The 18,067-nt window shown below is 41.4% G+C and overlaps 1 protein-coding gene across 1 annotated transcript in view; it reads right to left on the bottom strand.

The window, feature by feature from the left end:
- Window positions 1-18,067, bottom strand: part of ADCY1 (adenylate cyclase 1) — a 550,492-nt gene that overhangs the window by 339,711 nt on the left and 192,714 nt on the right. The window contains exon 4 of the mRNA XM_077491793.1: window positions 17,827-17,938. Within this exon, the coding sequence (XP_077347919.1) occupies window positions 17,827-17,938 (112 nt within the window). The remainder of the gene's footprint in view (window positions 1-17,826; window positions 17,939-18,067) is intronic.

The raw sequence follows: 18,067 nt of genomic DNA, 5'->3' as shown, positions 1-18,067 counted from the left end.
GTGAGTGCTGCTGTTCTCCACACAATAATTAGAGAAGCAGCCAAAAGGTCTATAGTAACTCTGGAGGAGCTGCAGAGATCCACAGCTCAGGTAGGAGAATCTGTCCACAGTACAACTATTAGTCATGCACTACACAAATCTGGCCATTATGGAAGAGTGGCAAGAAGAAGAAGAAAGCCATTGTTGAAAGAAAGCCATAAGAAGTCCCATTTGCAGTTTGCAAACAGCCATGTAGGGGACACAGCAAACATGTGGAAGAAGTTGCTTTGGTCAGATGAGGCCAAAATAACTTTTTGGCCTAAAAGCAAAATGCTATGTGTGGCAGAAAACTACCACTGCACATCACCCTGAGCACACCATCCCCATCGTGAAACATGGTGGTGGCAGCATCATGTTGCAGAGATGCTTATCTTCAGCAGGGACAGGGAAGCTGGTCAGAGTTGATGAGAAGATGGATGGAGCCAAATACAGAGCAATCTTAGAAGAAAACCTAACCTAACGTTTCATACAACCAGGTCTACAATGGAATGGTTTAGATCAAAGAATATTCCTGTGTTAGAATCTACCAGTCCAGACCTTAATCCAATTGAGAATCTGTGGAAAGGCTTGAAAATTGCTGTTCACAGATACCCTCCATCCAATCTGACAGAGCTTGAGCTATTTTGCACTGAAGAATGGGCAAAAATGTCACTCTAGATGTGCAAAGCTGGTAGAGACATACCCAAAAAGACTTGCAGCTGTAATTGCAGCGAAAGGTGGTTTTACAAAGTATTGACTCGCCACACTTATCCCATATTTATTTGTAAAAAAAAATTGAAAACCATTTATCATTTTCCTTCCACTTCACAATTATGTGCCACTTGTGTCGGTCTATCACAGTGATGGCGAACCTTGGCACCCCAGATGTTTTGGAACTACATTTCCCATGATGCTCAGCTACACTGCAGAGTGCATGAGCATCATGGGAAATGTAGTTCCAAAACATCTGGGGTGCCAAGGTTCGCCATCACTGGTCTATCACATGAAATCCCCATAAAATACATTTACATTTTTGGTTGTAACATGGCAAAATGTGGAACATTTCAAGGGGTATATCTCTTATTCCCATTTGCCACATTCCTTTTTAAAGCGGGAGTCCACCGGGACTCCGCGTTTTTTTTTTTTTTTTAAAAGCCAGCAGCTACAAATACTGCAGCTGCTGACTTTTAAATAGTGACACTTACCTGTCCAGCGTGCCCGCAATGTCGGCACCCGAAGCCGATCGCTCGCTCGTCTGTCGGGTCCTGCCGCCGCCATTTTGGGTATGGGAATCAGGAAATGGAGCCTTTCGGCTTCATTTCCCGGTTCCCTACTGCGCATGCGCGAGCCGCGCGGCGCAATCCGGACGGTCCCCGCTGCCTCTGGGAGCTGTGTGTTTCCCAGCAGGCAGGGGGGCACTTGCTGAAGGGGGCGGGCGCTTGCGGAAAGGGGCGTAACGTACGCCCCTTTCCGCAGAGAGCTACCCTGGAAGTGGGTGCAGTTACCTGGATTATCCAGGTAACTGCACCCCCCTCCCCCCTGAAAGGTGCCGATTGTGGCGCCGGAGGGGGGGGGGATTCCGATGAGTGGAGGTCCATTTTAGGGTGGACCTCCGCTTTAAAGATATTTTTCAAATATGATATGTGTGCCAAGAACTGTGTAGTCGTTACATTTGTGCTAGAATACAGAAACACTAAAAATAACATGTTACTGGTTAATGGGTATCAGGCGCCCATTGTAATTATTCCAGCTCAGTTAGTAAGCACCTTATTACACCTTGCTAAGCATGACCAAGCTTTTATCTAAATAGTTTTAGTTGTATCCAAATCAGTATAAGTCAAGGAAATCTTACAAGAGCTGAACTATATATATATATATATATATATATATATATATATATATATATATATATATATAAATGTAATTTCTTACTTATTGTGAGGATTAACAATTAAGTTAAAAAGGATTTCCTAGGAAAATATTAAGTATTCCATATGGTTACTTAGTATTTTCATATTCAGCTAGAAGGCAGAGCTCTCTGCTCCTTTTTTAGTCTGTTTTCCAGACTAGCCTTACCTGCTTCAGTGCAATAGCCAAAATTTTAACTGCACACACAAGTGAATGCGTCACCCCTCAATTCCTAATCATACTTGTTTTGAATCAGCAATTAAAAATCTATTGAAGGCTTATCAAAGCCTTTGGATCAACATTACAGCCAAGGAACAATTCGCCACACTTTTCAGTCTCCATACTTTCTTACTGCTTTAATATGGATCAATGGTCTCCAAACTGCGGCCCTTTGCTTGCCATTATCTGGCCCTTGAGGCACTATTCCCCCATTGATATGAGACACTATTCTGCCAACTGACATCAACAGCGTTTCTCTCGTTGACATCAACAATGGGCCTCCTAATAAAACCAATGATGGGGCACTATCCCTCCACCTTATACCAAATGTGGCAATGTTTACCCCCACTAATGCAAGGAAAAATTCTACTCATGCTGGCCACTGTCTGGTCCTCCTAAAGTCTGAAGGACAATAAACTGACCCTTTGTTTGGAAAGATTGCAGACCCCTGATATAGATCAATGACTGATGTAAAATTTTTGAAAAACTGATACCATCATATAATCGGTTCCGGACCAGCTGCCACAGTTATACTGAGGCAGCTTGGCCCAGCTGCACGAAGCGCCATAGCTATACGTTGAGCAACGATCGGATTTGATCCAGAACCAATTAATCCCCAAAGGATAACGCGCTGCCAAATTTTTGGGGACCGAAAAGGTCCGTTGCGGGCGACCCCATTCCCTGTAGATGAATTTGTCAAAATAAGTCAAATACAGGAACACCTTAGGTGAACGTGCTGGCTTGCGGGACCCAAAAGGGACCAGTACATCAGCAGAGGGATCCGCTGGCTCCTGAATCTTCAGGGTATAATGCACAGCTGTGATAAGTGCTCCAACAAGCGCCTTGTCGCGCCCGGACCCGGACGGGGAAATCATCCTGACTGTCCAAATGGTCCTGGTCAGCCACATCTGATAGGTCAGAGCAGGGGTCTCCAGCCGCAGCAGGGCCTGAGTCTGCATCAGAGCTCTCCCCAGAGGACGGGGGGGGGGGGGGGCACGGGCCTCTTATGTACACCTTTCCTGCCACGTGCCGCCTCTATCTTAGCAACATAGGATTCAAGGACTGCCGTCAGGGTGTCCATGCGCACCGCGCTAACCGCAGGTGACCCGGTTGCTATAGCCTGGATTTTGGGGGAAGAAACACCAGTTTCTGAAGCCATGCTGACCCTAGCCTGTCTGCAACCTTCAAGGGGACTTAGGACAGTGAAGGTCCCGCCCTCCTGCTGCCGCCGCGTGGGGGGTGGGGGGGTACTTACCGCTAGACTCACCACCCTGGGGCGTTCTGTGAAAGCCACAGCAGTGCCTGTAGTCCCTAGGAGGTTCCCAGTTGCAGAGAAGAGAAAACTGTGTCAGCAGCAGCAGCAAAAAACAGGGGTGCAACAATCTGCAGAGCTAGCTTCAGCATTCAGCAAAGAGCCATCCAGCATCCTGAACACACAGTGTACACAGGAAACAGCAAGTGAGAGCACATGTAATGCTGCCACAAGAGGACAGCGGTGAAAACAGCGCTCCAGCTCCAAGAAAATGGCCACCAATGCAAGTAATAGGAAATCCTAAATAAAATGGCAGCTGAAGCTCATCAGGAGAATATCAGCTTTCCCTCATCCAAGATGGCCGCCGGACGGCGCCATGCGGTGACAGAACAAAAAATGAAAACGTGCTGCCTGCTAACAGCCAGAACAGCCTCCACAAACACCTTTTGGGACCCCCCAGACCTGGACCAGGACCAACGCCAGCCGCAGAGAGCCCCCACAGGTGAGAAAACAGCGAATCCACACACATACACACCGCCCACAGCGTATGCAGCCCCCCCCCAGAGGGGAGGAGGAGGGATGATAGGGACTTGGGAGAGAAGATAGGGAGGTGAGGTGGCCCCCTAATCGACCCCCCAGGGAATGCCCAGCTGCTCACCCCACCGAGGCAGGGAGAGCCGTACTTACCAGCCCTGAAGAGCTGGGAGACATTCCAACACAGACTTACTCCTGCGCAGTTACAGGGTAGCCCAGTATACTGTGATCCAGACAGCAGTAGCCGGTCATATGTATACCCCGAAGCATTGAAGCTCACCGACCACCTCTGGAGCTGAGGCATGTCGTGGCCTGCCGAGCCTTAGCTGCGGCCTGCTCACGCTCAATGGCCGGACTGGGGAGACTACAAGGATAGCATTAATCAGCCTGTCAACCAGCCGGCAGTTGATAGAAGATCTCAGGATCTTTCATCTTGCGCAAAAAGCAGCAAACCTGCAGCAAAAATATGGACCGAGAGGTCCGCAGGGTTTCCTAGGTCATTCTCCTTGCTAGGCAAAATAAAAACTGAAGCAGTGGGAAGGGTTGATAGCACAGAGTCCGCTCCCAGGGGCGGGATTAAAGTTCTGTGTATTGTGTAACAATTTTGCCTAGTTTCTCCTAATGGCAGGCTATACAACCCATTTAGTTACAGAGATGTGTGGGTCGGTGAATATAAGAGAAAAAGAACATTACAATGTATGCCCAACAAGGACCAGTGAGGTACTGGTATGCTGCTGGACTTTGAGTGTTTATATCAGAATGATATCTGCAGGTTTAGGTATCATTCTTTTCAGCCAGCAGTCAGCTTTCATGTAAAAGCAATCCTAGGGACTGATTAGCCTCTAGACTGCTTTTACAAGCAGCAGGATGGAATGCCCCCCCCCCCCCCACCGTATTCCATGGTTTTCTCGGGCTCTTCTGTCCCAACTGGGAACCCGGGAATGCAGCCGGTGGTTCCACCAGCTCACCATAGAGGTGATCAGAGACCAGAATGGCTCCACCTGTTTGACCTAAGAAACGAGCTATGAGCATTTCAAGACTTAGGTTTCACCGGATATAAACAGTGCCTTTGGGAAATTGGCCAAGCATTTTATCACACCAATCTTGGTCTGGTCAGATGCTTTGAGGGCAGAGGAGAGATCTGGGATCTAATATACCCCATTTAAAAAAAAAAAAAAAGAGTACCTGTCACTAACTATTGCTATCATAGGGGATATTTACATTCCCTGAGATAACAATAAAAATGATAAAAAAAAAAAAAAGAAAAAAAAAAGAAAGGAACAGTTTAAAAATAAAATAGTAAAATAAATTATAAAAAAACAAACAAAAAAAAAACCCACTGCCTCCCATGCTTACACGCAAAGGCGAATGCAGGCATCAGTCTGGTGTCATATGTAAACAGCAATTGCATCATGCATGTGAGGTATCACCACAAATCGCCTTAATCTAGGCTTACCTGTAGGTCAAAGTGTGTTGTAAAGGTTTACAACCACTTTAAAAGCCTTTACAGGTTACCACTTAGATTTACAGAGGTGGTCTACTGCTAAAATGTCTGCCCTCGATCTGACCTTTGTGATGATACCTCACATGCATGTTGCAATTGCTGTTTACATATGACACCAGACTGATGCCTGCATTCGCCTTTGCGTGTAAGTATGGGAGGCAGGGGGTTTTTTTGTTTGTTTTTTTATAATTTATTTTACTATTTTATTTTTAAACTGTTCCTTTCTTCTTTTTTTTTTTATCATTTTTATTGTTATCTCAGGGAATGTAAATATCCCCTATCAAACCAAACACCTTCAGGCTTTTTAAGGGTGTAAAATGGTGACTTCACTTCCTCACTATCTATCATAGTTTCGGAGGCCATGAAATGTCAAGATAGCACAAAACCTCCCCAAATGACCCAATTTTGGAAAGAAGACACCCCAAGCTATATGCTGAGAGGCATGTTGAATATTTTGCAGATCATATAAAGTTGTCACAAAGTTTTGAAAATTGAAAAAAGAAAAAAAAAAATTTTTTTTCTTAATTTTCAAAAACAAATGCTGCAAAATACTCACCATGCCTCTTAGCAAATACCTTGGGGTGTCTACTTTCCAAAATGCGGTCATTTGGGGGGGGGTTGTGCTATCTGGACATTTCAGGGGCTCCGTAACTGTGATAGTTAGTGAGGAGTAAAATCACCATTTTACGCCCTTAGAAAGCCTGAAGGCGGTGATTGGTTTTTGGGGTCCTGTACATGGCTAGGCTCCCAAAAAGTCTCACACATGTGGAATCCCCGTACTTAGGAGAAGCAGTCAAATGTATTTTGGGGTGTAATTCTACATATGCTCTTGGCACGTTTGAGCAATATATCATTTAGTGACAACTTTGTGAAAAAAAAAAAGTTTGTGATTTTCCCGGAACTTGTGGCAAAACAAAAAATATTCCATGGACTCAACATGCCTCTCGGCAAATAGCTTGGGGTGTTTAAAAGAGGGAATAGGTATACGTGGCGCTAAACCTTAATAAATCCAAAAAAATCCCCCAAAATTTTTTTTCTATCTGAAATATGAGAGAGACCTTTCTCTCCAGGATATGCCTTCTTTCACAAAATAAAAAGATACGAATTTTAAAAAAATGAATTATAATTTTTTTTTTTAAATATGGTGTTGGACCCCCTGTTATGTTTTACTCCAAACTAAGCCCAACCTCAGGGTTTGCTGTGTTAAAAAATAAATCTACAATAATTAAATATTGTGGTGTGCTTTTGTACAGTGATAATAATGAAAAAAATATGTTAAAGTGAAAAACAAAGATGAAATAGAATAAGACAAATAAACAAATAAAATTCAGTGTTGGACCCTGTTTGGTCTTCAAAAACGTTCCCAAAAATATGACCAAACTGCGTGAAAAAAAAAAAAAAAGCTTTTGGCAAATAACAATATTAAATAGGCATGTAAACAATTAAATTAAATTCATAGTCCAGAGACGTGATGTAAGTGACTCGTGCTCAATTTAACGAATAATATGACTGCTTCTTAATGGCTGAAAAAGTTCCTGATGCATTTTTTTCGTGCAAACTGATGGTTTTGCACTCACCAGGTACCCTGCCTCTGCAGGGGTGAATGTGCCTTCACAGTGTGAGCCCCTGTGTCGCTTTGTGGTATCTCCCTGGTACTTTAGTTTTTCTCAGCATGGATTAATCATTTCATTCAGATGTTTCTGCTCCAGTGATCATCGGCGGTAGGGTGGATGTGGAGGGCGGCCTGTGCGCGGATCTAGCTGGAAGAGAAGTTCACTCCTCCGCAGACTGCCTCACAGTGAGGCAGTGTGCCTCACTGTGTACATTGCTTAAATTCCAGAAAATGTACCATATTTTGTAGACGTTACAACTTTTGCGCAAACCAAATATATGCTTATTGATATATTTTTTTTTTTTTTACCAAAGACATGTGGCTTAATACACGTTGGCCTAAATATATGACTAAAATTGAGTTTATTGGATTTGTCTTATAACAATTGTTGGTCTTTTTATGTTTATATCACAAAAAATAAAAATTGCAAAGCCAATCAAATACCATCAAAATAAAGCTCTATTTGTGGAAAAAAAGGATGCAAATTTTGTTTGGGTACAACATTTCATGACCGCGCAATTACCAGTAAAGCAGTGCCAAATTGTAAAAGGTGCTCTGGTCATTGAGCAGCCTAATCTTCCGGGCTGAAGTGGTTAAAATATAACCCTATGTAATAAGATTGTTATTTACCACCCTTCCAGCAATAATCATGTATTCATGCCCAACAATAAAATCTTATGAATAGAACAAAGGATGCATAGGCTGGAAGTTACATTTTCATTTATGCTTGACTTTTATCATGGTATAGTGAGGTATTTTGTTTTAATCCACAGCAGATGGTGTCTATAGAGTAGTACCCAACCCCACAGAGAATATTTGTCATGATAAACTTAATGTTCACACATCATAACATTATTTACTGTACTGGGATTGACCTAACAGTATAAACTGCACAGTATTTCCATAAAAGGGCTATTTTTAATTGTAGTAATTTGAAGCAAATGGCAGTGCTTACAATGACTACTCAATTTTGCGAATGGCAAAGCCCACATTTCGTAAATGCTGGCACTCTAACAAGACACCAATACACATCTCTCAGAACATTGGGTGTCATTCCATATATCCTACTCAATAGTTATCTAACCGGAAAGCATTTGATTGGATAGTAAATAAAATAGCTCAATGATATCTGTAAGGTGTATAAGTAGCTCTAAAATGCCAGCTTATTCCTATGGCTGAGAACCAAGTTTCTAAAAATGGGCACAAATACTAAAACCAGTATATAAAATTTTTGTGAGATTGTCTTAATTCTAAAGGGCAGGCATTGCCCCTGTAGGGAGCCCAGGTAAAAAGCTGGGACCTTTTCATCAATGTTCTAAAATGAGGTTAATAAACTAGAAAATAAAGTCTAATGTGCCCAAGTGTGATATTTACATATTCTAGTGATGGTTTGAGTGCTCAAAGTATTTAATGCATATAAAGTTACAAACAACTTAAAATGGTTGTATAGTTAATTTTATAACTTTAACCTACAGGTAAACCTATAATAAGGCTTACCTGTAGGCAAAAGGAATATCTCCTAAACCTATACGGTTTAGGAGATATTCCCCTCGCAATGAGCCGCTGACTTCAGCGGCGCATGCGCACAGGGGATTCTCGGCTGAAAGCCCAGCAGATACTAGACTTTTCCAGAGAGAAGTCTCCTGCACGCAGGCGCAAGAGTGACGACATCGTGGATACCCGCAAGACATGCCAAGGCAACATGTCAGCTACCTCGCCCTGGAGTTACCGAAGCCTCGTTCTAAGGTAAGTATTTCATAATACTAGCTCATTATGCCTTCTGCCTTACAGGTGTAGGAACATTTTTTTTTAGGGGGTATACAACCGCTTTAAGAAAGGTGAATTCACTGAAATATATCAATGTTATCTTCTGGCATTACTGCAAGATCTAGATGTCTGCAGATTTTTCCTGGTGCTATTTACACGTGTATGAAGTAAGCTGATGCTATGTGCGGTTTCTCATTTGCCATTCCAAAGTTAAGGAATAAATGCAAAAAGATGGTGATAATTTAGTTGCATCCTTTAGGTTAAAAAAGGATAAGCCTATTGAGATAGAAAAATACCTATTACACAATCCTAAAACAGCAGTTGTTTCAGAGGAAGGCCTAAGGCCCATATCAAGACTGAGAACAATTTCTTTCTTTTTTTTTAAATCAAGAAACAAGTTTATTGAGATGTCATCCTCAGTTACAAACATTCAATATAAATAAAGTACAACGACTTATACCCAGATAGTCAGAACCAAAGTAACACTTAATCTTACAGATACTATGAAGTGTACCTACCAACCACTGTTCTTCCACTTATGCAAACCCTTACTTTCCCAATCATACAGATAAGCAGCAACAGGAGATACCCTACAACCTATCACAAGAGCACTATTTCCATAAGTAAATCAGTTGTAGCTAGACCCGGTGCATTTAACCAGCTTCCCTATACCTTCTCGAATTTAAAGGGACTGCCTCTGTGCTGGTATATACGTTTTTCAAATTCTAGCATAGTGCCCCCCTGTTCTAGCCACATTTTAGCTGTTGAGGGACCCGGAAAGATCCACTGCATAAGTATAAGCCTACGGGCCCTAAATAGCGCCCTCGCTGCTGCCTCCTTCAAGTATTTATCTGGAATGATACTGTTAAACATACCCAAAACACATGGTTTATGTTCCATCGGAATTGAGACCTGCAGGGCAGTATTAATCTCTGGCACTACCAACCCCAATAATGGTGGAGCTTCGGAAATCTCCACATGAGGTGGATGAAATCCCCCACATCCCTCTCACATCTACCACAAAGAGAAGTTGGACGTAGTCCCATGCTGTGGATCTTAAGTGGGGTGTGTGTGTCCACAAATGGATGTAGAGCTGGGACATTCACTGTGATACATTCAAACATTTTCCAGGGCCTCCTCCCACAGTTTCCCTGGTATCTCTCTGACATCCGTTATCCCTCTATCACAGGCCGAGCTTGGATATTTATCCAGGTACATTCTCATTAGGGAGACGTAGCAACTAGAAATAAAGGCATTGGTGGAGGAGGCCTGCTGCAAAAGAGCGAACACCGGAGTGGGTTAAAGTACAAGATTATCCATAGACCTCTAGGCTTTTATAGCATGTTTCAGCTGCATATAATAAAATATCACATTCTGCGGAATTTTTGCAGAAATAGCTGATCAATACCACATAAATAAATGTGAAATGAGAAATACTAAATTGCAGTGTCCCTACTGTAGCATTGAAACATTGAAGAAACATAGAAAAAACATGGAAACAGAAGAGTGACGGCAAAAAAAAGTCCAAGTGGTCCATCGAGTTTACCTAATTTTTTTTATACTTATACAGATGTTTATTTTTTTGTTTTGTTTTTAGCTTGGAGGTATTTGGACATGATGTACATTATCGTGGAAATTAATCTGCTTTGTTTTTTGCACTTGCTACCTGGATATGCTTTCCTCACAACTGTTGCTAGGCAGCTTTGCACCAGACAGCTGGTGCACGTTTTGAATGTTTGGACTACATAGTCCTGATTTTATATAAGAGAGAGTTAGCATGCTTTCCAAACTTTTTCTAAAATATTTTATTTTTGTATCTAAAAAAGTACAGTATATGTTTTAGAATGATTTCTCTTGTATGAGATACGTTTTGTCATGTGACTTTTCTCAAGATCCCTGAGAAATTCACAAGAAGAAACGCGGTGACAGAGCTAATGACATCATCACATCACCAGAAGTGATGTCACAGATTAACTAGAGAGGTGAAGCCTCGTTTTGAGATTTTGGTGTTTACATGTTTAAAACATTTTTTTTTTCTAGAAAATTACTTAGAACCCCCAAACATTATCTATTGTTTTTTTTTTCCGAACACCCTAGAAAATAAAATGCCGGTCCTTGCAATACTTTTTTTCACACCGTATTTGCGCAGTGGTCTTACAAGCGCACTTTTTTTTTGAAAAATATTCACTTTTTTGAATAAAAAAATAAGACAGTTTAAAATTAGCCCAATTTTTTATATTGTGAAAGATAATGTTACGCCAAGCAAATTGATACCCAACATGTCACGCTTCAAAATTGCGCCCGCTCGTGGAATGGCGACAAACGTTTACCCTTAAAAATCTCCATAGGCAACGTTTAAAAAATTCTACAGGTTGCACGTTTTGCGTTCCAGAGGAGGTCTAGGGCTAGAATTATTGCTCTCGGTCTACCAATCATGGTGATACCTTACATGTGTTGTTTGAATATCGTTTTCATATGCGGGTGCTACTCATGTATGCGTTCGCTTCTGCACGTGAGCTCTGCGGGACGGGGCACGTTTAACCACTTAAGGACTTGCCTTCCAGCGGGTGGGGGGTCCGATCGGACCCCCTCCCACTGGCTGCGGCAGTCCGTTTCGCTTCAGGAGTGATCCGGGATGAGGGGATGGCCGTTGGTTTCTGGCCATCCCCTCTCGATCGCTCCTGGCGAATGAGAAGCTTCCCCTGCCTGTGTAGTGTAAACACAGGCAGGGAGGAAGTGATGTCACTCTCCTCGGGCGGTCTTTTTGACCGGACTAAGAGGAGAGGACATAGTAAGTGTGCACCAACACTACACTGACACGTAGGTACACATAGGCACACAAATTACCCCCGATCCCCCCCCTCCCAGTCACAGTGTCACTGATTGCAGTGATCATTTATTTACTGATCACTGCATTTAGTGTCAGTTGTGACAGTAAAAAGTGTCAGGGCAGTTAGTGTTAGGTCCAGGGTAGCCCCCTACCCCCCCAATAAAGGTTAAACCCCCTGATTGCCCCTAGAGTTAACCCTTTCACCCCCTTTTGCCAGTGTCACTAAGCAATCGTTTTTCTGATCGCTGCATTAGTGTCACTGGTGCCGCTAGGTAGCTAGTTATTTTTTTAGGTTCACCGCCAGGTTTTTATAGCATTAAGTACCCCCATATACTACGCAATAAAGGTTTTAACCCCCTGATTGCCCCTTCAGTTAACCCTTTCACCAGCGATCACCATATAAGTGTCACTGGTGACGCTGGATAGCCAGTTAGTTATTTAGTTATTTAGGTTCCCCGTCAGGTTTTTATATAGCGTCCGGGACCCCCATATACTACCTAATAAAGGTTTTAACCCCCTGATTGCCCCAGGTAACCCTTTCACCCCCTTTTTCCAGTGTCATTAAGCAATCGTTTTTCTGATCGCTGCATTAGTGTCACTGGTGCCACTAGGTAGCTAGTTATTTTTTAGGTTCATCGCCAGGTTTTTGCCCCCTGATTGCCCCTAGTTAACCCTTTCACCAGTGATCACTGTATAAGTGTTACGGGTGACTCTGGTTAGTTAGTTTGCTTTTTATAGCATCAGGGCACCCACCATTTATTACCCAATAAAGTTTTAACCCCCTGATCACCCGGCGGGTGACATCAATTAGGTTTTAGGGTCAGGGTCTGCGTCGCCCCAGGCAGCGCTAGGTTAGTGCCAGTACCGCTAACACCCACGCGCAAAGCATACACCTCCCGTAGTGGTATAGTATCTGAACAGATCAATATCTGATCTGATCAGATCTATACTAGCGTCCCCAGCAGTTTAGGGTTCCAAAAAAACGCATTGTTAGCGGGATCAGCCCAGATACCTGCTAGCACCTGCGTTTTGCCCCTCTGCCCAGCCCACCCAAGTGCAGTATCAATCGATCACTGTCACTTACAAAACACTAAACACATAACTGCAGCGTTCGCAGAGTCAGGCCTGATCCCTGCGATCGCCAACAGTTTTTTTTGGTAGCGTTTTATATTTAAATCCTGAAGGCAGTGATTGGTTTTTGGGGTCCCGTACGCGGCTAGGCTCCCAAAAAGTGCCCCACATGTGGTATCCCCGTACTCAGGAGAAGCAGCAGAATTAAAAAAAAAAGGTTTGTAATATTCCCGCAACTTGTGGCAAAATATAAAATATTTCATGGACTCAACATGCCTCTCAGTAAATAGCTTGCGGTGTCTACTTTCCAAAATGGGGTCATTTGGGGGGGTTTTGTGCTATTTTGGCATTTTATGGCCTTCGAAACTGTGATAGGTAGTGAGGAGTGAAATCAAAAATTTGCACCCTTAGAAATCCTGAAAGCAGTGATTGGTTTTTGGGGTGCCGTACGTGGCTAGGCTCCCAAAAAGTCCCACACATGTGGTATCCCCATACTCAGGAGAAGCAGCAGAATATATTTTGGGGTGCAATTCCACATATAACTATGGCATGTGTGAGCAATATATATCATTTAGTGACAACTTTTTGTAAACTTTTTTTTTGTGTTATTATTCAATCACTTGGGACAAAAAAAAATATTCAATGGGCTCAACATGCCCCTCAGCAATTTCCTTGGGGTGTCTACTTTCCAAAATGTGTTCATTTGGGGGGGTTTTGTACTGCCATGCCATTTTAGCACCTCAAGAATTGAGATAGGCAGTCATAAAATAAAAGCTGTGTAAATTTCAGAAAATGTACTCTAGTTTGTAGACGCTATAACTTTTGCGCAAACCAATAAATATACGCTTATTGCCATTTTTTTTACTAAAGACATGTGCCTGAATAGATTTTGGCCTAAATGTATGACTAAAATTTAGTTTATTCGATTTTTCTTATAACAAAAAGTAGAAAATATCTTTTTTTTTTCAAAATTTTCAGTCTTTTTCCTTTTATATCGTAAAAAATTAAAATCGCAGAGGCAATCAAATACCATCAAAAGAAAGCTCTATTCGTGGGAAGAAAAGGACGCAAATTTCGTTTGGGTACAACATTGCATGACCGCGCAATTACCAGTTAAAGCAGTGCAGTGCGAAATTGTAAAAAGACCTCTGGTCCTTAGGCTGACAATTGGTCCGGGGCTTAAGTGGTTAAAACATTTTTTTTTTACTATTATTATTTATTTTACCTTTTCTTTTTACACTGTTTAAAAAAAAAGTCACTTTTATTCCTATTATAAGGAATGTAAACATCCCTTGTAATAGAAAAAAACATGGCAGGTCCTCTTAAATATGAGATCCAAGGTCAAAAAGTCCTCAGATCTCATATTTAGACTAAAATGCAATAAAAAAAATTGTCCCTTTAACAGCTGTGGGCGGAAGTGACGTTTTGACGTCGCTTCCGCCCAGCAATTGTATGGAGATGGGTGGGCCATCTTCCCCTCACTTGTCTTCATGCACAGCTACTGAAAGGACGCAATCGCCTCCCGCCGATTATCGGAGCTGTCAGCAGCGGCGAAGGCCCCTCTCCCGCCACCGATAAAAGTGATCTTCTGGCGAATCTGCCACAGGGACCACTTTTATCTTGTAGCGGACTGCCCACTGAAGAAGGGGATACCAGGGTTATGGCAGCTAGCTGCTGCCATAACAACGATATCTTCCTTCAAACAGCCGCCATAAAACTGCGGCGGGTGGTCCGTAAGTGGTTAAGGGGCCACACTAACACATGAGTGTATTTTATTGGGTTTATTAAAGTTAGGAAGATTTTTATGTTACCTTTTTTTACGATTATGGCTCCTCTTTTGTTCCTTTGAGTACCTTGCAACCACTATACAAGAAGTGGATCCAGAAAGCAAATTGGTCATCTGGTCCTCAATCTAGTAGAGGACTGAACGAAAGACAGCCAGGATTTGAGTCAATCCCAACTCTAAAAGAACAATGCGCTTCTGACCTATGCTTTCTAGGTCTATATATTGAGGTGAGCTGCTACCTATACCAGTGAAGAATTCACATGGTGGAATAGTGAGCAAACAGTCACTGTATATTTTATTATTGAATACGATTTAAAGGAAAAGTGTATCCAAAAAAAATAAAGAACTTGCCACACACATGTATATGAACTACTATAGGACACATATATACTGTATTTGCACAGCTGAGTTGATAGTAAGGACTTTTTCTTATATCACAGTACTATAATACAGTGTATATTTCACACTATATAATCATCAAATCACTTTGGATGGTATATATATATATATGTGTGTATATATATATATATATATATATATATATATATTTATATATATATATATATATAAAGGACTTTCTTAAAAAACTGGGCAAAAAGGAGGGGTCGTCTGATACGCCGGGTCAGCTGCTGGGATGCCTTCTGGATGTCCGGTAATACTGTATGTAGCTTCGGCTACATACAGTATATACCACTGAGCCAATCCCAGTGAGCGATTTATTCAAATGAATACAGAGCCTGCTCGGATTGGAGTAACAATCTCTGCCAATCCGAGCAGGCTACACACAGTAGCCTGCTCCGATTGGCTTTGAGCGTGAGAGAGGCGCGGGCTGATGATGTTACAGCCTCCGCCAATCCCAGCAGGCTTTGTATTCATTAATAGAATACATTGCTTGCCGTGATTGGCTCCAGCACCAGCAAGAAGGAAAAAGGAAATGGCTCCAGCAATAACGAAAAAGAGGCATATGAAGCGTCGGAAGCCTCGGAATGGGGGGTCGTCTTAAACGGTGAGTACGGGCAAAACATTTAAAAAACCTGTACAGTTAGGGGGTCGTCTTATATGCCGGGTCGTCTTATACACTGGCAAATACGGTATTTATTTGTAGTAATTATTTCACTTATTTTCCATGTCTTATATATTGATGGTCACTGAAGCACCCTTTATGGACGGTCACTAGGATTTTTACACCCATAGAGGGTGACAATATTATTGCTAATATTCAGTATACATTTGGAGGGTAACACCATTATTGTATATTTTTATTGCATTTATGGGGCTTTGTATGTACTTTATATTTATTGTACACCATTGGAGAGTATTGGAGACATCTAGGCATGTCACTATCACTTGTTTACAATTGCAATATTACTTTTAGGACCAGTAGCACAGCTTTTTCTCTTTATCTGTTACTTTTGTGGGTTGTGGGGACACATATAAATGTTGGCAGCTACCGACTAATTTGTTTCTTGAGATTGCTAGTAAGGTTTGCACAGTGGTTCATTCATTCCAGTTGTTTGTACTGCATAATATTGATGCTTTATTTACTACTAATATTAGAACCACAAGAATTAAATATAGTGCACATAACATGAGAGCAGATAATTGTCTCCTTTTAGAGTACATTTCAAATGTCGTAATATGTTTTTCCCCTCATCCTTTAAAACGTTGTCAACTCTACATTAAACCTCTGTCATTCCAACTCTAAAACTTAGTAGCCTGTTAGTCATCCAGTCGTCTCTCTTTCTCCAAACTCCTGTCATTGCCCTGAGCCACTGATTCTTTAACATCCTCTGCATCTTTAAATTTCTGTCACTCTTTAGTAACTTAAAATGTCCACATCCACATGGAAGGCTTTTGACTGTCTCAAATCTGCACATGCACTGTACATTTGCAGTATATGGAACCTACAAATTTTCTGGTGGGATCTGGACTTGCACTTACATTAAGAATGCCTCTCCCCAGAGCCTCCTCTCTCTCTTTTCCTTTCTCTCGTCTGTTTTTTTTTCCACATACCTGGATTATTATTTGCATCTATTTTATTTAATGTTTTTTGAATTTTATGGTGTGCTTTCTTATGCATGTCTATATGTGTATGAATGTATGCATGTGTGTGTACATGCATGTGTGTAGATACATGTGCATATTATCACTACATGGTGTGCGAAAATTAGTAGCATACACATGGATCACCCTATATGTATTGCAGCTGATTTTCTTTTTTGCATAATTGCCTGTGGTCAATTAAGACAATCAATGGGTGGAGCCTGTGATCTCTATTTTCATTTATTTCAAAGTTTTATGCCTGTAATGTGGTTATGACCAAGGCTTTATAAGCTGAAACGCGTCAACTGACTCAATCTGCGTTTGTTCACTGTGGCTATTCAATAAAATGAAGACATTTTAAGAGCAACAACCGGAGTGCGGATCATTTTTTCTACATTACTCTACTCAGCCAGCGACTGTGGATCGAGCATCTGGGAGCTCTGCTATCTATGTGGTGTAGCAGTGACTTTTTCTGTTTATAGTACAAATTTTCTCCCTGTGCTTATGTTACATTGTAGAACTGGCACCATTAGTGATATAAGTGACAGCGCAAGGAAAGTTTTGTATACATAACCACACTGAATACACACATTTTCCTTTGTAGAAAATTATTTTTAAATATGAATTATTACACCAGTTGCCAAAAAACCTAAGCCCCCTGCACAGTGGTATCTTTACATACATGTTTTCCTACATGACACCACTACATAGTTACATAGTTAGTAAGGTTGAATAAAGACACCAGTCCATCCAGTTCAACCTGAGTGAGCAGTTTGCCATAGTCTCCTGGGTTTTACGGTCCTCATTTACCATTTGATGACCCTGCCATTGTTTGCAGTAACAGTCACTGCAATAACATTCTTTTTCTTGATATTAAAGTGAGAAATCACTGTTATATATAATGCAGACTCAGCAAAACGAACCACACCCCCATAAAGAAAAAAGTTTAACACAGCAAAAAAGTAGAAAAATTAAAAACACAAAAACATAACATTTCCACCAATAATTGACAAAAAAGACATAAAAACATTTTAATGCTATGGTACACATCCTGGATGCCAGGTCCAGAAGTGGATAATTCTTCTACGATGTTAGACGAGCCCTTTATTTATAATGGAGTTTAGATTTACCATGAAAACAAAGGCCCCAAACACAAAAACGCATAGAATGACAAAAATATCTCAAAGTTGCCTTTTTTGGCCACATGCAAGGGACCATAAATTTATATTAACAGAATGACTGCAAATAAAAAACGAGGAGGAAAAAAAGATGTGAACCTTACTGTTGCCAATTCATCGAACTTCCCAAACAGTTCATTTAACAGCTTTACCAGCTCTTGTGCTGTACACTGGGATGCCAAGCTTGTGAAACCAACAATATCTGCAAATAAAATGCTGGAATAAAAAGAAAAAAATATGTATTTATAGAGTCGTAATCGTATGCTTACAGCATATTTTGATTTTTAAATGTCTATTTGGATATAATAATATGATATAAACATAAGGTGCATAGTAAGCATTTCT

Source organism: Lithobates pipiens, unplaced genomic scaffold (assembly GCF_037356315.1).
Source record: "Lithobates pipiens isolate NorthernLeopardFrog02 unplaced genomic scaffold, aLitPip1_a1.2 Scaffold_19, whole genome shotgun sequence".
In the NCBI taxonomy this organism is placed as follows: Eukaryota; Metazoa; Chordata; class Amphibia; order Anura; family Ranidae; genus Lithobates; species Lithobates pipiens.
This window is presented reverse-complemented; position numbering and strand designations above follow the sequence as displayed.